Source organism: Terrapene carolina, unplaced genomic scaffold (assembly GCF_002925995.2).
Source record: "Terrapene carolina triunguis isolate 2854851 unplaced genomic scaffold, T_m_triunguis-2.0 Scaffold836, whole genome shotgun sequence".
NCBI lineage: Eukaryota > Metazoa > Chordata > Testudines > Emydidae > Terrapene > Terrapene triunguis.
The window spans coordinates 623,786-647,201 of record NW_020665187.1 but is presented as its reverse complement, the minus strand read 5'-3'; the positions used below and the strand labels follow the sequence as shown (position 1 = coordinate 647,201).

General features: G+C 53.7%; 1 protein-coding gene across 3 annotated transcripts; it reads right to left on the bottom strand.

The window, feature by feature from the left end:
* Positions 1–681: 681 nt before the first annotated feature.
* On the bottom strand, positions 682–20,021 carry SMUG1 (single-strand-selective monofunctional uracil-DNA glycosylase 1). Of its 3 annotated transcripts, XM_024206912.3 has the most exons (4): positions 19,973–20,000; positions 14,414–14,565; positions 8,864–9,150; positions 682–2,087 (listed from the first exon to the last, which is right to left on the bottom strand). In XM_024206912.3, the coding sequence occupies exons 3-4, from the start codon at positions 9,137–9,139 to the stop codon at positions 1,560–1,562; spliced, it is 804 nt and encodes a 267-aa protein (XP_024062680.2). In that variant the 5' UTR covers positions 9,140–9,150; positions 14,414–14,565; positions 19,973–20,000; the 3' UTR covers positions 682–1,559. The 3 variants fall into 3 exon arrangements, with proteins under 3 accessions (XP_024062680.2, XP_024062679.2, XP_024062681.2); XM_024206911.3 differs by lacking the exon at positions 14,414–14,565 and having other exon boundaries at positions 19,973–20,021; XM_024206913.3 differs by lacking the exon at positions 14,414–14,565 and having other exon boundaries at positions 19,977–20,007.
* Between the last annotated feature and the right edge of the window lie 3,395 nt (positions 20,022–23,416).

The window sequence follows — 23,416 nt, the reverse complement described above, 5'->3', positions numbered from 1 at the left end:
CAATGCGCAAACCACTGAGCTATCCCTCCCCCAATGATCTTTGCAGAAATACGTTACATGGCATATGTAGCATAAAACATATTCCAGTTATGTCTCATATACATATTTCCATAAAGCATTATGGGGTGCACCATCACAACTGAGATACGTGGTAAGTGGGAAACGCCCACAGCCGGCCTTTCAGTGGCAACAAAGGAACAACTGACAAGACAGATTTACATCAGGACCAGCCAGACGTGCTGATGGCCCATCAAGAAGAATTCACTCTCTGAGACTCCTCAGAGAGGCCACATAGGCAACGGGATCTGCCTAACCCCCATGTCACAGCAAGGATCTTTCTAGCACCTGGAAGAAAGTATAAAAAAAAGGGACAGTGACATCATCACTTGTCCTCTCTCCTCCGCCACCTACGCTGAAGGCAACAAGAATGCTGGGAAGACAAAGGCTTTGAACTGAGGAGACTGGTCCCAGGCTGAGAGAGCAATCCAGCCTGTGTATTAAGAACTGTAACCTACCTGCAACATCCAGAGGGGTGAGAAAAGCTGTTTGATGTAAATCTTTCTTTGTCTGTTCAAGTTAAGAATAGACTTGCAGTCTAAATTCTATTTCTTATGTAACCAACTTTGACATCTGTGCCTAACACTGATAATCACTTAAGTTTAGGAAGATAGATTTTATTTTAATGTTTTATCCTTAGCAATGAGTTTGTCTAAAGTGCTTGGGGAATCTGCTCAGATTACAAAGGCTGGCGCATGTCCCCTATCCTTTGACGAAGGGACAAACTAATGAGCTTGCACGGTTCAAGAATAGGTCTTGAGGAGTGCAAGATGGTATCTTTCTGGGGTGCAAGGCTGGGGGCTTGGGAGATGTGCATAGTTCAGGAGTGGCTTGGAGACCATTCATGCAACTTAGCTGGGTGTGTCCCTGCATGCTGGTGCTGAATGATAACAGCCCCTGGGGGGGTTGGCAAAACATGGTTAAGGGGGCACAGCGATCCCACAGTTCCAGGTCGTACCCAGGGATCCCGTCACAACAGGACACCAGGGGGTGGATCTGGGCTGGTGTAAATTGGTCAGCACTCCAACCTGCCTCCTGATGTCAAACACCAGCTCAACTCAGTGTGAAGGGGGCCGAGCAGCATGGGAACCAAACTGGTTTCTAACAAGCCGGGGGTGGAAGGATCTGACTTGCCCTTCCAGCCAGGACTGGTCCCAGCCACAGCAGGTGGCAGAACTGAAGACAGGCCTGAACCAAACCCCCAGCTCATGAGGATCTGAAAGCTGCAGTCCCTGTCTCCAGACACCAGTTGAGAGCAGGATCCAAAGCCGCTCCTCTGCAGCTCCCTATGGGGGATGTAGATGGTGGGTAACAAGACTCCAGGTGGGGGTATGGGGAGGTAGTGTTGGTGCAGGAAGCCCCAGCCTTCAGGATGGGGCTCCTGTTATCCGCTAGTCAGCGGCTACGGCAATAGAAATGTATGTCCTAGGTGGCCAGGAGCATCGGCCATGAATGAGACCCAGCGAGTGTCTCCAGCAGTGGGTGCCCTCCCTGCACCAGGCTCAGCCCGTCAACAGGGGCAGGACATGCAGCTCCTCCAGCCTGGCCTTGGCAATGGCCTCCCAGCCCCTGTTGGCCTGGGGGTTGCGGGGCGAGGGGTGCATCAGGCCTTCCACCCGGACCTGGAGGCCGGCCGAGGCCAGGGCCTTGCGGGCCCGCTGCTCGGCAAAGCGGCCCACGCCGATCACCATGGCAACACTGAGCAGGCGCACGGCCTGGGCCAACCCGTCGTCGCAGACCTGCAGCAGGCGCTCGCGCTGGGCGGCCGGCAGATCGGCCGGCGTCAGGTTCTTGCCGCTCTGGCTCATGAAGAGCAGCGGGCAGTGGTTGTGGACGAAGCAGCGGCGGAAGAAGGCCTCAGGGCCAGGGCACAGCGAGCGGAAGAGGCCCCAGAAGCGGGCACCGCTCACCTCCGTCTGGGGGCACTCCAGCCCCAGGACAGGTCTCTTGGGGTGCTCCTGGGCCGGCTTAGACACCTGCCCGCGGATCTGCAGCCACTCCCGGACGTGACGCACCTCCCCAAAGGGCACCTGTGGGGGAACAAGAGCAGGGTCAGAGAGGAGCCTGACCAGCAAGATCCTGCTTCCTCCATCGGGGGAGCCATGGAGCCGGAGCCACCGCCATTGATAGACTAAAGCCAAGAGCCCCAGGGAAGCCAAAGGAGGTAGACACCATGGGAGGCAGTGTGGCCTAGTGGATAAAGCATCATGTTAAGAGAGTTGGGTGCTGGTCCTGGCTCTGCCGTTGGCCTGCTGGATGACCTAGGGCAATACACTCTGTGCCTCAGTTTCCCCTCCCACCCTTTGTCTATTCAGAGTGCAAGCTCTTTGGGGCAGGGCTATCTCTCAGTCTGTGCAGTGGCCAGCATGCTGGGATGGTTGGGTTCCTATTCTGGATCCGGGCCTCTGGCCACTGCTGCTATACAAACGAATAACAACCACCCTTATTTTATTCTAGTCCTGGGAATGGAGCTCAGGAGTCCTGGCTCCCATCCCCCACCCCTGCTCTAACCACTGGACCCCAGTCCCCTCTGAGAGCTGGGAACTGAACACAGGAGTCCTGACTCCCAGACCCCTCTCTCTCCTCCCCCCTTTACCCACCTGGACAGAAAAAGCAGAGACAACCAAGCCCCCTCCCGCAACCTTCTGCCCCAGCAAACAGCCCTGTTTGAAGATCTGCATGGCTCCATCCCCAGAGCCATCCCTGCCAGGCCTGAGCGAGCAGTCAGGGCTCTTCTCTGTCCCTCCTCCCCCAGCAGAGGAAGGAAACACTCCCTGGGAGGAAGTGGCCCCATCTCTAACAGGCTGGGATTAGGATCCCGCCGTACCACAGCCACAGATAATTGATGCAACTGCAGAAGGGGCAGGAGGGAGACGTTGCTTCACCCTTCCCCACCCTAACACAGAGACAGGCCAATGCCTGGGACTGACTGGGTGCCCCCCTTGCCAGAGAGCCCCCCAGAGCAGGACTGGGGAAGGGACACTTGGTATAATGACCCCACTCCCAATAAGGAGGTAACAGGAGTCAATCCCACTTATCTCTCCCCACTGAACCCCAATCTCCTGGTAGCCCACTGCCATCCCCCGCCTCCCCCCCCACACACACACACACCAGGGGCTCCCTCCCCCAGGGCCACCCCCCAAAATAGTAATGCAGGCTGTTTGCTGACAGGCCAGATGGGGCCACTCGTGTGGGAGACAGAAAAGGAGAGAGTGAGAGTCACACACAGCTCTACCGATGCCCCTCAATCCCGACCCTCAGCCCCCTACTACCCCAGCCCTGGGCTCACACACAGACACACACACACACACACACACCCCGCTCTGCCAGCGCCCCTCAATCCCGACCCACAGCCCCCTGCTACCCCAGCTCTGGGCTCACACACAGACACACACACACACACACACACACCCCGCTCTACCAGCGCCTCTCAAACCCAACCTGCAGCCCCCTGCTACCCCAGATCTGGTCTCTCTCCCCCCCCCCCACACACCCACACACACACTCTGATGGTGCCCCTCCATCCCCACCTGCAGCCCCCTGCTACCCCAACTCTGGGCTCCCACACACACACACTGCTGGTGCTCCTCAATCCCGACCCGCAGCCTCATGCTATTCCAGCCTTGGCCTCCCTCCCAGTTCTGCCGACGCCCCTCAATCCTCACCTGCAGCCCCCTGCCTCCCTCTGTGCCAGTCCTCAAGAGCTCCTAAGCTGAGACTCCCAGGCAGCTGCAAGCAAACACGTCATCTGGGGCCAGAAACAACCTGGACCCTTTGCAGCTGAAAGGCTAATGATGTGGGGCGTGGAGGGGCTGTGCCGGCCCCTGGGGAGTGCCAATGGGATGCAGAGCATTCCACCACTGGGACCCCTTACCAGCAGCCTCAGCAGAGATGCCACCCACCGCCCCGCCCGCCCCCCCCACCTGTATCATATCCCCCACAGCAATACACTCGCCCAAAAGGAACCCACATGCTCTCTGCTGGATGGGACCTGGCGGGGAGAAGCTGCCTTGGGACTGTTGGGACTGAGCACCCAGCTCCCTGCAGCACCAGACCAACGGGGCAGGAAAGAGCCTGCAGCGGCTGCAGCTGGCTGGAGAGGAGTGCTGGGAGGAGAGAGATTTGCAGGCAGAGACCAGAGGGGAAACGGGGGGAACTGTTACCATATTGGAGCCATGGAGCTTCCCCCGCCCGAATTGAGGGGTGACACGCCAGGCCGTGAGGGAGGGGGGTCAGTGCGGACCCAGCTGCAGAGAAGAGAGACTGGGCTTTGTTAGCAGAGCGGCGTGGGGTGGAGGGTGAGAGAGGAGACACAAGGCTGTGATTTCCCCATACAAGGCACTCGCTGGTCTCTGCCGATGCAGGTCTCCGTAGAGGGTCCTGGTTATTTTCTCCTTAATGAGAATTTAGTGGCCGCCAGACAGCTAGCTCTGGGGGCTGGAGTGCACAGATCAGAGAGCAGTGGGCAAGCTACGCACATGGACTCACCATTCGTGGGCTGCAGCTTCCGTCCACCTGTGGCCGGAGGGCAACTAAAGCCCAGTCTAACCTTTGCCTCTGCTGAGATGGGCAAGGAGGCGGCCAGTCAGCGCCCACTAGCATGGTGCATTAGGTGGTGCAGCCACCTCGGCCCTCAGTTCATTTCACACTGGCCACCAGGTCAGACCTGCACCCTGGAGGTCAGAGGCTGCACTCAGCCCACAGCCATCTGGTCACCCGCAAGGGGCATGGTGGCTCTGCTCCCTGACTGAGACCCCCGCCCCCCATGGGATGGAGGTTATTTGGAAAAGGGGCAGAGAAGGAGCACAAAGGCCGGAAGCATCTATGTTGGGTGGGGGGAGGGGAAGGAGGAGACTGGGGCGGAGAGTATGGGATCTGAGCTCTGAGTCGGCCCCCGGGGGAGGCCCAGAGCTACCAAGTGCCAGATCTTCAAGCTCGCGGCATGTCAGGAGCTGAGTTCTTTGGAGGATCTGGGTAGGAGCATCACACTGGGAGCTGCAGATCTGGTCCTGGCATGGTAGGAAAAACCTTCCTGACCCCTACAACCAGCCTGCTCCCTGGAGCATGAGAGTTGCTATCTATCTCAGGCACTTTTACAGCCCCCATCCCCACAGCCTCTGAGCACCTCACAATTTCAGATGTATTTACCCACACAGCCCCTGGTAGGGCTATTATCCGCATCTGGGCAACTGAAGCAGTGAGGCTAAGGGACTTGCCCAAGCTCACACAGGGACGTCTGTAGCAAAAGAAGGATTTGACCCCACGTCTCCTGCATCCTAGGCTGGTGCCCTAACCACTATACCATGCTTCCTCAGCCCCGAAGCACACACAGACGCCTTGTTAAAAGGAGGTTGCCCCTGAGAGCCGGACAGGGAAGGCACACCGGGGAGGGGTTAGCATGGCAGGGGATCGGAAGGGAGGAAGAGGGAGTCGGGGGAAGATGCCCAGATGTGGTTTCTTGAGGCAGAAGGGGTTTGTGAAAGCTGGGAACGAGGGTTGAGAGCGACTGAGACAGCGGCGTCACAAGGGGGTGGAAGGATCCTAACCCACAGCCCCCAATACTCACCCCAATGGCTACAGATCTGCTGCCCCCACCCACAGACTCCCAACCCTGCTGGCCCCCAGAAAGGAACCATGGGCTAGGACACCATGGCGGCCGAACGAAGCCGGCTTCTGTGTTATTAGCTCCCCGCACAAAAGAGTTGAATTGATACAAAATACCGGGGGGTCCCACCCCTCCCCCTCACAGTCCTGGCCCTGCGCTGCCCTGATCTGTAATCGTATTTCAGGAGAAGCCAATCTCACCCTCTGCAGCCCCTGGCCCCCACAAAACACACATCCCCCCCCCCCACGTCTATCGATCGCCCCTGGGTCTAATGTCAAGATAATGCCTCCCCTCACCCCTGCTCGCCAGATCTGCCAATTAGCAGCTGGACAAATACAGCTTGGTGGGAGACACACATACACTCCCACCAATCCCCCAATATAAATTAAAGCGCATTATTGAATGATTTGTTTAGCTGATCCTTTGACCTCTGACCCCAGGACCAGGGGCTGTTAGAGGGGATCAGTGATGGAGCAGCTGTCAGGCACTGGTAGGGGAGAAGGGGCTTGGGTCTCCGTCTTGCTCTCCCGTCCCCTCACATCATCCAGCGATCGAGACGTGCTGCTCTCCCACTTTCTGGCCCTCTGCAAATGGATTCAACTATGGGTGAGTGGGGAGGAAGCAGTCACAGGGCAGCCTCCCCCCTCTGCCAGTCACTTGGATAAACTGGCCAGCCCTCTATTCAAATGCCCACTGAGATTCTGAGTGTGGTACAGGCAGGATCAGGCCCTAGAGCTGGGACTGGGAAGGAGCTGGCTGGACAGACACCTGGGTGACAGCAGGGCTAAGGCGTTACCCATGATCCTCCTGTGATGTGGTTTTCCTGGTCAAACTCCATTATTCTTGTTATCTTAAAATCCCTCCCTGCAGCTTTGTATGGACAGAGGGTCCTTCTTCACTTCCTTTCCTAAAGTGCTGCCGTTAAACAGCTGCTGCATCCCACCCCAGAGGTGGCTGCATTTAGATTGGGAGCTCTTTGGACCAGAGACAGACTTGTTGTTCTGTGTTTGTACAGCGCCTAGTACAATGGGGTGCTGATCCATGACTGGGGCTCCTAGGTCCGAGGTTTTCAAACTGGGGGTGCACCCCCTTAGGAAGGTGTTGAGGAACGTTTTGGGGTGCCGGGGGGGCTCAGGGAGGGAGCGATACCTCCAACCCCTGACTCACTTCAGCGGGCCACCCAGCCTATGGCTCAGTGTCAACGCCTCCGCGCCCAGTGCTGGCTCTGCCCCCAGAGACCATTGCAGGCACCTTCCGCCACCCTGAAACCCCCAGGGGGGAGGGGTCACAACCAAAAATTTTAATTCAAAGGTGGGGCTCCACTCAAAAAGTTTGAAAATTGGTGTCCTAGATGCTACCACGATACTAATAAATAATAAAATAATGTTAATAATAGTAATTTCAGTGCTGGGTGAAGTGTAAACAGCTGCTGTGTCCCACCCCAGAGGCGGCTGCATTCACAAACTAAACAAACTGCAAGACTAAACCACAGTAACAAATCACAGCCAGGCAGGAAACTCAATCTATCCAGAGTACTTACATAGTACCATTACCACTGTATCTGAGCACCCCAAGACCCCCTTGTGAGGCAGGGCTATCATCCCTATGGTACAGATGGGGGAAACTGAGGCACCGAGCAGATAGGAGACTCCCCCAAAGTCTCACATGAAGGCTGCGGCTAAGCAGGAGCTTGAACCACAGTCTCCCAAGTGCGAGGGTAGGGTCTGAACCACCGGACCCTCCGTCTTCTCATTGAGCAAAAGGAGACTCTCCATTAGTAGTACAGAGCCTATGACACACAGCTGAGCCATTCTAGTTCCATCCAGGAGAGGGCAGCAATCACACACACGTGTGCGCATGCGCTAGCGCTTTGCAATATCGTCGCAAGCCCTGGACTCCGACAGCAGCTTTCCGCTTTGCTCTGAACCGTGGCCTCCGCTTCCTGGCATGGCATCAAAGCGGGCGTGGATCTACATGGCCCCCGTCCAGTCAAAGGTTAGAGGCGGCGGCAGGGAACCCTGGTCCCCCCTGGGCACAGGGAACCAGGATGTTAGAGCCTGCTACGCGAGCAGCACTTGAGGGAGCTGCAGCTCTTTGGGCAGAGGAGCATTAACGGCTGGAGATCCTGCTGCAGCGCAGGCGCCTAATTACTCCCCCAATTAATGCCATTAATATTAACCAGCTGCATTGTATCAATCAACCGGCTCGCGGCTTCCAGCTGCAGCCACTGAACAGAGCACGCTCCCGGGCTGCTGCTCTGGGCTATCCTGGGGGGTACATCATCAAAATGTGTCATGGTCCAAAGGGTAGGGCACTGGACCAGGACACCTGGGTTCTATTCCCAGCTCTGCCATGTGCCCATGGGCAAGTCCCCCTCCATGCCTCAGTTTCCCCTCCTCCTCTTTATATATAATATAATAATATATGGAGATATACCTATCTCATAGAACTGGAAGGGACCCCGAAAGGTCATCGAGTCCAGCCCCCTGCCTTCACTAGCAGGACCAAGTACTGATTTTGCCCCAGATCCCTAAGTGGCCCCCTCAAGGATTGAACTCACAACCCTGGGTTTAGCAGGCCAATGCTCAAACCACTGAGCTATCCTCCCCCCCGCTATGTAGATCGCGAGTTCCATGGAGCAGGGATGGCCTCCTATTATGTGTACGTGCAGCACCGGGCGCACAACCAGATCTTGGGTGGGGCTTCTATGCTCTGCTATAATGCCCATACTAATGTTATTTGACTCCATGGAGCTACGACCGATTGACACTCGCTGGGGTCTGGCCCCATTGATTTCCATGGAGCTATGGCTGATTGATACCCACTGGAGATCAGGCCCATTGGTGCAAACGTGCAAGGTCTCATCCCCCGCCCCCCCGCAATCACCACACACTGGCTGTGGTCAGTAGGTACAGGAACGTCTCGCAGGCACTTCCAATGCACTCACCGTACAACTTAAGACATGTCCCAATTCTGCCCCGGCCCCCAAGATTCCAGTTCAAATGTGGGGAGACTGGTCTTACCTAAAGCCTTAAAGGGCTCTAGGGCCCATAACAACCCGGGGCGAGATCCTGGGCCCACTGAAATCAACGGCCAAATGCCCAATGGGGCCGAGACGTTGCCCACAGTCGCTGCTCCAATCCCCACCTCCCCCGTTCACCCCCCTTGCCCAGGTGCCCCCCGTGGGACGGGCTGCCTTACCCCAGTCTGTGCCATCCCGAAGGGGCCAGGGTTCATGCCGAGGAAAAGCACCTCTTTGGGGGAACGGCAGTATCTCCTCACGTAGTCCTCGTGGGGCTCCCAGGCATACTCCAGAGGGTTGTAGACGTAGCAGATGGGGTCGAGGAAGGAGAGCTCCCTGAGACGCACGTTCTGCTCCAGCTCGGCCTGCAGGAACCGGGTGGCCAGGACGTCCCCCTGGACGAAGGTTGGACCCACAGGGGTGGCACCGAGGGGAGCATCCGGCTGCTCCATCATGCTGCCATCTCCTGCCAAACAGACACTAGCCAGTAAGAACCACCTGGCAGGAGAGGTGAGGGAGACGTGTGATGTTTGGGGGCCATTTTCAAGATCTCTTGTGAGGGAACAGATTCCCTTCCCCACCCCCTGCTTATCCACAGGGCACGTGCAGCTCCGAGCGTCTGCTGCCAGGGCGGAGAGGGGAGCTGGGTCTCCGTGGTGCCACTGCTGGGGTTGCCAACAGAGGACCAGCTGTCGTGGTGGCTCTGGGCACACGCACAGCTTGGTCCCACTCCAAGGCAGCGCGTGACCGAGCAAACTCGCCTGACTGAGGCCGCCGTGAATGGGTCATCCCCGCTGACCCAGGCCGAAGGGAGCTGGCGCCCTTGGAGTCAATGACTCCAACCCAAGCCACCGAGTCCTCCTGACTGGGAACCCGATTCAAACCTACAGCCTCAAGGTGAAAGGCAGCACCGTTCCCTTGAGCCAGCCGGGCCCTGACCTGGGCTCTAGACATGGAAGGCTCCATACCCTGTACCCAGCACCCTCGAGCATCTGATGCCAATGACCTGGATTGGAACTGGGGCCCCCTTAGAGGTGAAAGGCTCCATATCCCATTCCCTGATCTCTCCTAAACCAACCAGTCCCTTGACCCTGAGGCAGATAGGAGCCAGTACTCCTAACAGAAAAGGCCCCATATCCCATTACCCACCCCCTTGAGCTAGCCAATCCCCCCACCCTGCATCTGGATCACAGCCACACACACACACACACCGAGGAAAAAAGCCCCATATTCCATCTTCCCTAAGCCATCCCCCACCACCAGCCTGGGGCCAGATTGGAACTAGTGCCCCCTAGAGGAACTGGGGTAATGGAATATGGAGCCTATCTCCTCTGAACCAGCCAGTCCCCCCACTCTGGGGCCAGATTGGAGCCAGTGCCCCCCTAGAGGAGAAAGGCCTCATATCCCAATCCCACATCCCCAGACAGCCTATTTTGTACCAGAATTCTTTCTGTGCTGTAACTCAGATGAGTGATTTCGTCGTAGCCCTGGTTACAAGTGAACCAAGAAAGACCTCCACATAGATCCCTCCACGGGGAATGTGCTTTTTATAGCCTTTTTTATGACTGTAATTAGTAAAGCATTCGCTCAGATACAAACCATTACTGTAAATAATCTATAAACGCTTTGTGCTGTGATTAAACACACACACACACACACAACCTACAAAACCCAGATTCGCACTTCTGCACGTGAGGGAGGAGAAAATTAACCTTCCAAGAGCCCAACCGTAAGGCGCTTGCAACGAGCATTATCATTCAATTACGGTAGCACACAACCAAGATCAGGACCCCATTATTATTATTATTAATTATGTGTATTACAGCAGCGCCTGAGAGCCCCAGTTACGGGCCAGGACCCCTGTGCTCTAGGCACTGTACAATATTTATTAGGTGTATTACGGTAGCATCTCGGAACCCCAGTTATGAGCCAGGACACCATTATGTTAGGTACTGTGCAATATATTTAGGTGCATTATGGTAGCATCTAGGCCAGGACCACACTGTGCTAGGCGCGGTACATTATTTATTAGGTGTATTACAGTAGCACCTAGGAGCCCGTCATGGACGAATGTGCTAGAAGCTGTCCGAACAGAGAACAAAAAGTCCCCAACCAGAGAGTTTTCAGTTTAAATAGACAAGGGACAGCAGGAGAAACTGAGGCACAGACAGGGGAAGTGAATTGCCTACAATCACCCAGCAGGCCAAGCTTAGGGTTGCCAACTTTCTGATTGCAGAAAACCAAACACCCTTGCCCTGCCCCTTCTCTGAGGCCCCGCCCCTTCTCTGAGGCCCCTTCCCCACCCTCCATCGCTCGCTCTCCCCCACCCTTGCTCATTCACTCATTTTCACCAGGCTGTGTGCGACATGTCCCTCTAGCTCAGCGGTTCTCAAACTGGGGGTCAGGACCCCTCAGGGGGTTGTGAGGTTATTTCGGGGGGGGGGGGGGTGGAGTCGCAAGCTGTCAGCCTCCAACCCAAACCTTGCTTTGCATCCAGCATTTATAATGGGTTAAATATATAAAAAAGTGTTTTTAATTTATAGGGGAGGTCGCACTCAGTGGCTTGCTATGTGAAAGGGGTCACCAGTACAAAAGTTTGAGAACTACTGCTCTAGCTCCTAGACACAGAGGTGGCCACGGGGCCCCATGCGCGGCCCCTGTTCACAGGCGCCTATCCTGCAGCTCCCATTGGCCGTGGTTCCCAGCCTAGGAGCTGGAGGGACATGCCGGCCACTTCTGGGAGCCGCACAGAGCCGGCCGCTGCAGCCAACCAGACTTTTAGCGGCCCGGCCAGCTGTGCTGACTGGAGCCACCAGGGTCCCTTTTCAAAAACCAGATGCCTGGCAACCCTGGAGCACGCAGGTCTGAGTTAAACAGGATGAAGTTTAACAAAGACAAATGCAAAGTGCTCCACTTAGGAAGAAAAAATCAGTTTCACACATACAGAATGGGAAGAGACTGTCTAGGAAGGAGTACGGCAGAAAGGGATCTAGGGGTTATAGTGGACCACAAGCTAAATATGAGTCAACAGTGTGATGCTGTTGCAAAAAAAGCAAACATGATTCTGGGATGTATTAACAGGTGTGTTGTGAGCAAGACACGAGAAGTCATTCTTCCGCTCTACTCTGCTCTGGTTAGGCCTCAGCTGGAGTATTGTGTCCAGTTCTGGGCACCGCATGTCAAGAAAGATGTGGAGAAATTGGAGAGGGTCCAGAGAAGAGCAACAAGAATGATTAAAGGTCTTGAGAACATGACCTATGAAGGAAGGCTGAAAGAATTGGGTTTGTTTAGTTTGGAAAAGAGAAGACTGAGAGGGGACATGATAGCAGTTTTCAGGTATCTAAAAGGGTGTCATAAGGAGGAGGGAGAAAACTTGTTCACCTTAGCCTCTAAGGATAGAACAAGAAGCAATGGGCTTAAACTGCAGCAAGGGAGGTCTAGGTTGGACATTAGGAAAAAGTTCCTAACTGTCAGGGTGGTCAAACACTGGAATAAATTGCCTAGGGAGGTTGTGGAATCTCCATCTCTGGAGATATTTAAGAGTAGGTTAGATAAATGTCTATCAGGGATGGTCTAGACAGTATTTGGTCCTGCCATGCGGGCAGGGGACTGGACTCGATGACCTCTCGAGGTCCCTTCCAGTCCCAGAATCTATGAATCTATGTCTGCTGAGCCCTACTCCACTGCCCCAGCCACTAGGCCAGCGTTTCTCAACCTTTGCAGTGCGGCAACCCCTTCGTTGAATCAAAACTGGGCACGTTTACTTTCAGAGTAAAAAATGGATCAATGCAAACAATGCTAGGCCTGTATAACTGATGCTTTGTGTGCGTTTCGAGCCAGGGACAGAGAACACTTGATCTTGAACGGTCAGGAAATGGGGGAAGGAGATTTTCTTTGCTTAGATTGTAACGACATTTTCAACCCCTGTGATTGCCTTTTGTCACCCCACCTCCATCCCCACGCCTGGGGATGGGACCCATCACTACAAAAACACCACCCTTTACTACACCACCTCTCTGCATCCTACCTTGCTGCCCAGCGCCGGGAAGCATAGGGTATCAGCACAGCGGGTGGAAAAATGGCATATCAGACCTCTCAGATCACAAGAACAAATGGGGATAAACTGGTGACCGAGGCTGGAAATGAGAAGGCTGTTTCCAGATTCAGAGATTGTAAGGCCAGAAGGGACCACTGTGACCATTTGACATCCTGTCTAGTACAGGCCAGAGAACTAACCATCAAAGGAGGGCAGTTCAGGAACAGTCTCCTTAGGACAGTGGGGGGGCAAAGGACCTAACTAGTGTGAAGAAGGAGCTTGCTAAATTTCTGAATGGGCGTATCTGATGGGGTTGCTGAGACAGCAGGGACTGGATGCGGTGTGCCAGGAGATCCCATCTGGTCCTCCATCCTACCTGAAGCAGGGCCAACAGGTGATGCTTCCGAAGAGACTGACGCAACACCCCCACAACAGCAGGTTGTTTTCCACCCCTTTCCACTTGAGGATTTCTAAGCACTCTGCAAACAAGAGTTAGTCAGGGTTTACGCTCTGATTCAGGAATCTTTTTCATAGATTCCAAGGCCAGAAGGGCCACTGTGATCCTCTAGTCTGACCCCTGCATAACAGAGGCCACTGAACTTCCCCACAATCATTCCTGTTAGAACTAGAGCAGATCTTTTAGAACGTCCGACCTTGATTTAGAAATTGACAAGGGATGGAGAACCCACCCCGCTTCTTGGTACATCGTTTTGATGGTTAATTACCCTCACTGGTAAAAACGTGCCCCTTAGTTCCAGTCTGAATGCATCCAGCTTCAACTTCAACCGTTGGATCTTGTTAGACCTTGGCCTGCTAGACTGGGATCCCCTATAGACTGGGGACAATCTAGAACAATGCCAAATTCAGCTGACTAGGGCTTAGACCGCTCCAGTCTTGGGGCAGGCAGGCGAAGGCACTAGGCCTGATGCAGCTGACTCCCAAGCAGGCGTGAGCTCTCCCAGAGCAAACTGCACTGTAGCCTATGTGCACTGGTGCAGCTATGCTGGTTGCCGGAGTGGGAGCCAAACCCCAGCCTAGACAGCACCTAGTACATGTTCCTCACCAGCATCTGGCCACGCACCGGGCACGTGGCAAGATAGCCAGGAAGGCCAAAAGTGTCCCTGATTTTAGCCCCAGATGATGGTCTGTTCCATAGAGCAGGGTGTTTGCGAATGGGACATTCGCGACTCTCCTGTTCAAAACGTTTGCGTTGTCCACTGGGAGGAGAAACAATTCTCTGGAAAAGGGAGACGTGTGTGATCCAGAAGTGCCAGCAGAACTCCTCGGTTCTATCCCTAGCTCTGTGACGGCAGTGGTGTCTAGTGGTTAAAGCAGGGGGGCTGAGTGTCAGGGCTTCTAGATTCTATACCCAGCTCACAGAGGGGAGGTGGTGTCTAGCAGTAAGAGCAGGAGACTGGGCACTATTCTGACCCCATCACTGATTCTCTGTGTGATTGTGGGTAAGTCACTTCCTCAATCTGCGCCTCGGTTTCCCCACCAGTAAAATGGGGATAACGACCATGGACCTTCCTTTGAAACACACTTTGAGGTCAAGGGATGAAAACGTGCTGTCCTACAAGCGCACAGAATCTGTTGCTATTATTAGTAAGTGATTGAGCGCCAATATGGTACAGTGGCTGCACTGGCCTGGGTCTTAGGACAGCTGGGTTCTGTTCCCGGCTCTGCTACTGACCTGCTGTGTGACTGTGGTAAAGTCCCCTCCTTGAGCTGTGCCTCAGTTTCTCCTCACTCCTCCGGTCTATTTAGACTGTGAGGTCTTTGGGGCAGGAACTGTCTCGCTCTGTGTCTGTCCAGCACCCAGCACCGCAGGGCCCTGATTTCAGCCTGGGTAATATCAATTATCATGAGTTCAAAAAACAGAGCAAAGAATTGCTTCTGCCCTTATGGGGGTATCCTGCCACCCGACCTCCTCCTAATCCAGGGAACCTCAAACCCTCAATGCAGAGGGGAAGGGGTTGTCCCATACAGGGCCACCCCGGGGGGGGGGCAAGTGGGGCAATTTGCCCCGGGCCCCACAGGGGCCCCGCAAGCCCTGGCCCGGCGGCGGTCCAGGTCTTCGGCGGGATTTCAGCGGCAAGGGGCCCTTCAGTGCTGCCGAAGACGCAGAGCGACTGAAGGGCCCCCGCCACCGAAATGCCACCGAAGACCCGGACCGCCGCCGGGTGATTACCAGCGCCGCAGCTCCCCCGCTTTGCTCCAGGCCCCCTGAATCGTCTGGGCGGCCCTGGTCCCATCATCAAATGCTCTGCTTGCACCAAAATGTAATCCCCTTGCCAACTGCGCAAGGTATAAAGCCATCTGCCCCAGATGGAAACCGCCTAGGAACTCCATGCTCCCAGATGATTCATTAGCAACATCCCACCTGCTGGAAAAGGGGGTTGCCTTCAATTAACACAGGAAGGGGACGGGACACAAGGTTAGCTGAACAGGTTCCCCACAGAGCATCAGTCACAAACCATTTCACCAGCAGGGGACGGGGATGGTCTAGATTCCAGGTAGCAGTATGGAGGGGCTTTGGAGACTCTTCTCTTGAGACAGCCATTCCCAGCTTCCTCCAAAGACTAGATTTTCCTTAATCCCTCCCAGTTCCCTGCAAGCCCCTGTCCTACAATAGTCCAGGTGGGCTGGCTTTGTTACCATTGGTCAGCTAAGTCACGTGGTTTGGGTACGGGACATTATTTCTGCTGTCCAGCGGTGGAGGAAGCTCCCACCCATTTGGGTCATAGATTTGAAGGCCAGAAGGGACCATTATTGATGGGGTGTCAGGAAGGAATTCCCACTCCCACCCCCAGCTCAGATTGGTTGGGACCTTGGGGGGTTCCGCCTTGCTTTGCAGCATGGAGCGTGGTTCGCCTGTTGGAATCATCTGGGCATATCCCACCTAATCAGCTCCCTACCACTGCAGGGGTCTCTGGCATCAGTGGTATTTCGGTCTCCCCTGTTCTCTGCCTGTGGCGCACAAGGGTCTGTCTACATGGCGAGTTACTGCACGGCAAGCCAGGGTGTGAATCTCCAGCGCCCCAGCTTGCCGCACAGGAACGCCCCGTGTGGACACTGCCACAGGGCAGCGAAAGTTGCAGCTTGGCCAAGCGCCCCGCGCTTTCATGGCCATACATCTCCTGAGGACAAAAATGGTTTTGACTACCTAATGCCATTGGGCTCAATACAGAGATAACTGGTGAAATTGAATGGCCTGTGACATAGAGGCTCTAATGAACCCTTCTGACCCAAAACTCTACCCTCCTCTGTAGCACCGGCCAATCTCACCCACTGAGTCTTGCATGCAGGATGAGCACATGAGAGTCTCGCTATTTCCTTCTGTGGGATCCCCCGTCCGTCTGCACCTGGTGTCTCTTGCCTACTACTCAGATGGGCAGCTCCTTGGGGCAGAGATCATCTTATTGTTCTGTTTGCACAGCCTAGTGTGGGGGGTCCTGACCCATGACTGGGGCTCCTAGATGCTACGGCAATAAATCAATCAGAAGAGTAGCCATACTGCAGAAAGCTCAGGTCATGTCTCCTAAATCGGTGGTTTCCAGGAGCTGGCTCACACCTGAGCTACATCATGGTGGAAGATCCATTAACTGGATCTTTACCTGACTCCCAGCCCACCCGACCACCCACTAGACCTCACTCCCCTGCCACAGCCAGGGATAGAACCCAGGAATCCTGACTCCCAGTCCCTTGCTTTCAGCACTAGACTTCAGGCTCACTTCTCCAGCTAAGTGAATTTAGGGGCCCGATGGACACAGCAGGAGACTGAAGTTGTCCAGATAGTCACAAACCAGGTACAGCTGGGCCAGTCCCCCTTTCCCCCCCATCCCATCCTCAAATTGCAGCTGAGCAAATAGGTTGCAGTGAATAACTCCGCCTCATTCCCTACAGCTGCCAGCCGATCAACGCTTCCTCCAAATAACTGGATTTTCCTTAGTGCTGCCTGGTTCCCTGCAAGCCCATCGCTCAATATTCTAGCTGGACTGGTTTGACTACGACTGGTCAGCCAAATCACATGGTGTGGTTTGGCTTCCCCGACTGGTTGAGCTGGCAAAGCACTCCTGGTTTGGATGCTCATGTTACAGAGTGCAAAACTGGGTGTCAGCAAATAACCCCTGGAATCTGCTTCCCCCGGACACCCGGGCCAAAGCAACAAGTGCACGATCCCCTCCCACATCCCAGCCAAGGCCACTCTGCTGGGACTGCCCAACTGGGAACAAGTTTCATGGTGGGTTTTATGCCTTGTACCTCTGTCTAGTGAAACTGGGCTGAGGCAGCATGGCCAAAGCAGGGCACTGCCCTGGGATCCAGGACACCTGGGTTCTATTCCCAGCTGTGCCCCCAACTTAGGTCCAGTCCCTTCCTCTCTCTGTGCCCATAGGCTAGGAGCTCTTTGGGGCAGTGACATCTCACCATGGATCCGTGCAGCCTCCAGCACAATGGGGAAGACAGTTGGGTAGTCCACATGCTACTGTAATACAAATAACGTTGAGACCTACCAAACTCACCGTCATTCAATGCTAACAGCTCTTCGTCTCAACAGGACTGATCTGAACTGTTGACCTAGCTGCCAAAGGCCCCAACCCCAGAGGCAGCTGGCCTCTGCCCTGCTTAGTCTTTGCAAAACTAGTTTGTCCAAGGCCTAAGGGCTGTTGACATCGGCTGCAATGCAGCTCCTCTGACCTGGCCTAGGTTGCAAAACAGGCCCAGAGGGGTGGCTACCAGCAGATCAGATTACTTGATGGGCCAGCCTTAACCATCTGACAGGGGCACCACTCAAACCCACAGAGTGCCCTGGGAATGGGTCCCTGAACCTTTCATCTCCAGGTCACCGGTTCAAACCCAGGCAGGGCCCACAGTGACACAACCATGGGAGTGCCGCTCAGTGGGGAGTGACATGGCAGGTGCTGGTTCAGTTCCTTGGGGGACAGGAAGCCACATCGCAAAACCCATCGGCACAAGGAGCACTAACGGGCTCCTTCCTTGGGTCCTTGACCCCCTGCTAATGGGCTATGGAGATGAAGCTCCCCTCTGTCAGGGGGCTGGGGAGCAGAGATGAAAAGATGATTTCCTAGGCACAGGGGCAAGCAGGGAGGAGTCCTTGACATCGTCCTACAGCCCCCTCTGTAGGTGGAATGGGATGCTCTGCTCACCACGCCAGGTCTTCACCAATAAAATGGGGGCAGGGAGGGGGCCAGGGAGCATGCACAGAGCCCCCAGGGCCTACATTCTCTGTGTCCCCATCCTGGAGCAAGGCCGACACCAAAGCTCAGAACGTTTGAGGGCCTGTCATGGGGACCCCTGTAATGGCAGCTGGATCGGCAGGCCTAAGTCTGAGAGGGAACCTGGTTTGGGATGTGTCTGCACTCTCGCTGCTGGGATGGAGAGGAGTGGGAGCTGCCTGGATGTGCAGCAGGGCTCCCTTGGATCCCTTTCCAGCCCTGGGTTCAAATCCACCCTTAATTCTCTGATAGTCCCTCCGGCAACACACTAGAGATTCTAATTCAATACCCAGCCCCAACCTCTTACTCCCTGTCCCAAGCGCTGCAGGGGGAGCACCCCTAGTTGCTCTACAGCGCCAGCTCTGGCCAATCTAGACACTGCACTGATGAATCCCAGCCAGCCACATTTGGATAGAGCGCACTGGTGTGATACAAAGGGAGCACAGATGGAAAGATCTTGTAAAGGCCATCTGTAGCAGAGCTAAAATTGGGGAAACATTTGGGACTCATGAACACTTTCATCCATGCAAATCATGTCCCATCACAGAGAACCAAATGCGGCACTTTCTATCTGTGAAAATACTCACCCGTCAAACTCTTTAACTATTGGCCCAGCTCTGGTGCAGTCTGATGTTTCCCTTTCACAGATGGCCAACATTTCAAACAGAGGCCCTTGATATCAGGTGCCCAATTTTACACCATGAGGGGCTAAGCAGCCAACAGCTCAGCTGAAATCCACAGGAGCTGTGGGCTCCCCACTCTTCTCAAAAAGCAGGCCCAAGGTGTCACAATCTGGGCACCCAAAATCAGCGGCCAATTTCAAGAACATTGGCCTAACCATCTTGCCGAAGGTCACACAGCCAGCCAGAGACACAACCAGTGAAAGCCAGGTTGTCTGGCGCTGAATCCCCCACTCAAACCCCTGCACAATCTTGACTTTTCGCTGCCTGGAAATAGCCCAGGGCCTTGTCAACTTAGCAATGTGTCCACAGGGACAATCTGAGAGATGGTACCACTGGCTGGGCCCCACTGAATTGGGCTTGAGCAGAGTAGGGGGGCTAATACGGCAGTTCTCAAATTTTTCCATGCTGGGGATCTCTCCCCAAGACTCTTGGAGAGGCTTCCTGGTTCTGATCCCGCGCTGTGCGTGCAGCGATCGAGACTTGGTTACGTATATAAAACTACTAGGGCAGGGCCAAGCAGTCAAAAGGAAGAGAAACTCATCTTGAGGGAGCAGTGTGGCTGTCGGGGCTCATGAAACCCCCATTCCTTTGTGTCTGAGGTGTGTCTGCCCTCGCCACAGGGGCAGGGCTCAAGGCTGAATTTGCCCCCTACTATCTGCAACTTGAATCTCTCCGGGTCACTTTGCGCGTTGGTCTCTTGCCCATTTGCTGCCCCCAGATTTCTATGCTGGTGATAGAGCCAAGCATGGCTGGGTTCGCGCCACGACAAACAGAATGATGCAGACAGGGATGACTTGCGGGAGAGGGGCAGGGTGAGTCAAACCAGGGCGCCTGGACCAAGCCACAAACTAACCCAGGGCATCACACTGGGGGAGGGGCAGCTCCCAGGGTGCCAGAGAGGGTGCTTCACCCCGCACTGACGGGGGGGAAGAGAACAAACTCCCTCCCTTCTCCATTCCCCCACCCAGCTCCCGCCTCCCTCCCCAGCTCTCCCCTCCACTTCCTCCTTCTTTGCTCCCCCTCCCAGCACCCCTTCTTCATTCCCCCTCCCAGCTCCCCCTCCACTTCCTCCTCCTCCTCTTCCCCACCTTCACTCCTCCTTTCCCCTCCGCTTCCTCCTTTTTCTCTCCCCCTCCTAGCACCCCTCCTATCTTCACTCCCCCCACCCCCCGTGGGAGAGGGGGAGGAGGCAGGCAAAGGGAGGGCTGCATTCTCTTTCCCCCACCTCCCTTTCTCCACTCCCCCCCTTGGGGCAGCATCCATCTCTTCCCTCCTGCCTCATCCTACGGGCCCCGGGTCCCAGCGCCGCCACCCCACTCGCCCGCCCCTCACCTGCCTCCTCCAAGCTCAGGGTTCTCCCCCCGGGCGGCCAGCTTCCCATGTGCCCTCGCAATAGCCGCTGGGAGCTGTAGTCCTTCCGCCTTCCAAGCCCCTTTGGCACTCAGCTGCAGCCCTTCCACCCTCGCACTACAGCTCCCAGCAGGCTCATGAGAGCCACGGGGGATGCTGGGAGATGTAGTTCCGAGGGGCAGAAGCATGTGGATGCCTTGGTCACTGCTACAGCAGCATCAATTGACATGTGTGTGTTTGTGTGTGTTAAAAGGACACAAGTGGGGAGTGTTATAAGGACAAACAGGTGGATGGGTATGTTATAAGGACACAGGTGTTGTGTGTGTGTTGTAGGGACACGGGTGTGGGTGTTATAGGGACACACAGGCGTATGTGTTTTATAAGGACACAGGGTTGTGTGTGTGTAATAAGGACATGGGGATTATATGCACATACAGGTGTGTGTGTGTGTGTGTGTTTGTTTTAAGGACACAGAATTGTATGTGTGTGTGTTATAGGAACACACAGGGGGGTGGGGGGGTGGGTTAGTGTTATAGGGACATAGGCAGTTAGTTGAAAAATAGAACCAGATATTTTTTCTTAAAGAACCCCACTTTTGCCAATTCTCACAATTTTATCACGTCTCACACTATTTGATGCTTTTTTAAAAGACCCAACGCCTGAAGTCATAGAATTACATGAAAAAGAAGAGTAAGTTTCTAGCCCTCATAATGCCGAGAAAAGCTCGAAAACACGACCCCTGGTGTGACCCTAAAGGCTCAGCAACTGGAAGGTAAAGAAAAAGAACCCCAAATCAATCGTTTTTGATAAAAATCTCATGCTTTTTTAAGCTATTCTCAGGATTTTGCAAGGCCTGATTAATTCATGGTAAAGTTTTACAGTTGGGGTCAGTCACACTGCAAATGTCCTTCCATTTGTTACTCTATAATCTCATAAAGACTAAAAGGAGGGAAATCTTAAACATCCTGGGTGAAATTTTTCCAAGCCACCTACAGGATATATTATTCCTTTCATTTGTATTGCAGCAGCACAGGACACCATTGTGCTAGGCACTGTGCAACCCACACACACACACACACAATGTGTACTATATACAGTTAGATGTGTATGCTAGGATTTATAGAAAGGGCTCAGGATATGGTTCCCACAACTAAGAAGAGGCGTTGGTGTTGGTGTCTGAGTTCTTGTTGAAATTATAACTTTAATGCTGATGGTGTTTTATTGTACGATCAAGGATGTGTTAAGGTGGCTAAAGCATTGGCTTTTATTTTAAATCTAAATAAACAATAATACAGCATGGCCAGCCCCAAATGTTCAAATATGATAAGTCAGGACCCAGCAAATCATGAGACTGATTTAAAAATCATGAGATGTTACACTACAATAATTCTTGGGGGGGGGGGGGCGGTTGGGTTGTTTTGCTTCCGGGGGAGAAATAGCTCAGTGGTTTGAGCATTGGCCTGCTAAACCCAGGGTTGTACGTTCAATCCTTGAGGGGGCCACTTAGGGATCTGGGGCAAAATCAGTACTTGGTCCTGCTAGTGAAGGCAGGGGGCTGGACTCAATGATCTTTCAGGGTCCCTTCTAGATCTATGAGATAGCTATATCTCCATATATTTTTTGTTTTTTCCTCTATTTGCCTTCTGGGTTATGAGTCTTTACGGGTCATGGTTTCAAGTTTGTAATCACCTGGACCTGAAGCTTGAAGAAAAACAGCAAATGTTGTGAGATTCATGCTAAAATCACAAGAGTGATCTGTCCTGGATTGTGGCTGATTGTGGGGTTGTTCTGTGTTTGTATGGCACAAAGGGGTCTGGTCCATGACTGAGGCTCCTGGGCACTACCATAGTACAGGAATAAATACTAGTAAGAGGTGCTGAGGGCTTGGAAATTTGGCCTAGAGATTTTTTGAAAATCTGGCCCTAATTCCCCAGTATGAAGTTTCTTGCTCCTTTTTCTGAAGCCTCAGATACTGGCCATTATCATAGGATACTGGGCTCGATGGACCACTAATCTAATCTGCTTTGGCAATTCCTAAGTAGTACACCTCTACCTCGATATAACACTGTCCTCGGGAGCCAAAAAATCTTACCGTGTTATAGGTGAAACCGCGTTATATCAAACTTGCTTTGATCCACCGGAGTGAGCAGCCCCGCCCGCCGGAGCACTGCTTTACCGCATTATATCCGAATTCGTGTTATATAGGGTTGCGTTATATCGGGGTAGAGGTGTAGTATATATCTGAATCAAGGCCTCATGTCCCTGAATCACACTTGACCCTCACCCAGTAGAATCCAGAGTCCCTATGCATGATCTATGCTTCCCCTTCGGTCAATGAGACCGGGAAAACCAGGCAGCCTTACCAGGGGCTGGGAGATTCGCTGTGGTTCAAAGAACCGAGTCCAGGCAGAGTGATCCTTATTCAATTATCCCATGAAAAGGACCCAGTCTAATTATTCCTTAGGTGAAAACCAATTTAAAACAGGAGTTAAAAATTCACAAATCGCCCTAATGTACGAATGATCCCAACTGCTAGGTCTGCTTTAAACCTGCCTGATCTCCCCACAGAGCAAATACTGCATTTCCATGCGCTTTGAGAAGGGAGAGGGCAGGGGGATCGGGAAGGGGGGAGCTATTTGAGGACCCCAAGATCTTGTTGTGCAGAGGACAGATGGAAGCAGATTTACATCTCACACTTAGACCAGCAACCAGGTGAATGGGGGCAAAATGCACCCCTGCTGCTTTGTAGATTCAGAATTTCCAAGGCCAGAAGAGGCTGTTGTGACAATCTAGTCCAGTGATTCTCAAACTTTTGCACTGGTGACCCTTTTCACACAGCAAGCCTCTGAGTGTGACCCCCCCTTATAAATTAAGAACACTTTTATATATTTAACACCATTATAAATGCTGGAGGCAAAGCGGGTTTTGGGGTGGAGACTGACAGCTCGCGACCCCCCACACAATAACCTCACAACCCCCTGAGGAGTCCTGACCCCCAGTTTGAGAACCCCGATCTAGTCTGACTTCGGGTATAACACAGGCCAGAGAACTGCCCCAAATTAATTCCTTTTGAACTAGAGCAGATCTTTTGAAAATTAAAAAAAATCCAACCTTGATTTAAAAATGTTTCATTTCACTTGAAACAAAAAAAATCGACTTTTTTGTTTCCCTGGAAAATTTGAAATGTTTTTGTTTCCAGGCAGCCTGAAGCGAATGAATTCCCCCCACACCTTTTTTTTTTAATTTTTGTGGTTTGGTCACCAAAACATCAATTCATAGCACAGCTCTAATCTCAGTGTAGATTGTAAACTCTTCTGGGCAGGGACCATCTTTTCGTTCTGTGTTTGTAGAGCACCTACACAATGGGGCCCTGCTCCAGGACTGGGGCTCCTAGGTGCTACCGTAATACACCTAATAAATAATGTA

What these genes read in the sequence shown, in the direction of transcription:
- SMUG1 (XM_024206911.3), bottom strand. Translation starts at nt 20,021, where the DNA reads ATGGGAAGCTGGCCGCCCGGGGGGAGAACCCTGAGCTTGGAGGAGGCA. An exon ending in CCTGAGCTTGGAGGAGGCAG is followed by an intron (nt 9,151 to 19,972) that starts GTGAGGGGCGGG and finishes TCTGTTTGGCAG; the next exon opens with GAGATGGCAGCATGATGGAG. An exon ending in TCGGGATGGCACAGACTGGG is followed by an intron (nt 2,088 to 8,863) that starts GTAAGGCAGCCC and finishes GTTCCCCCACAG; the next exon opens with GTGCCCTTTGGGGAGGTGCG.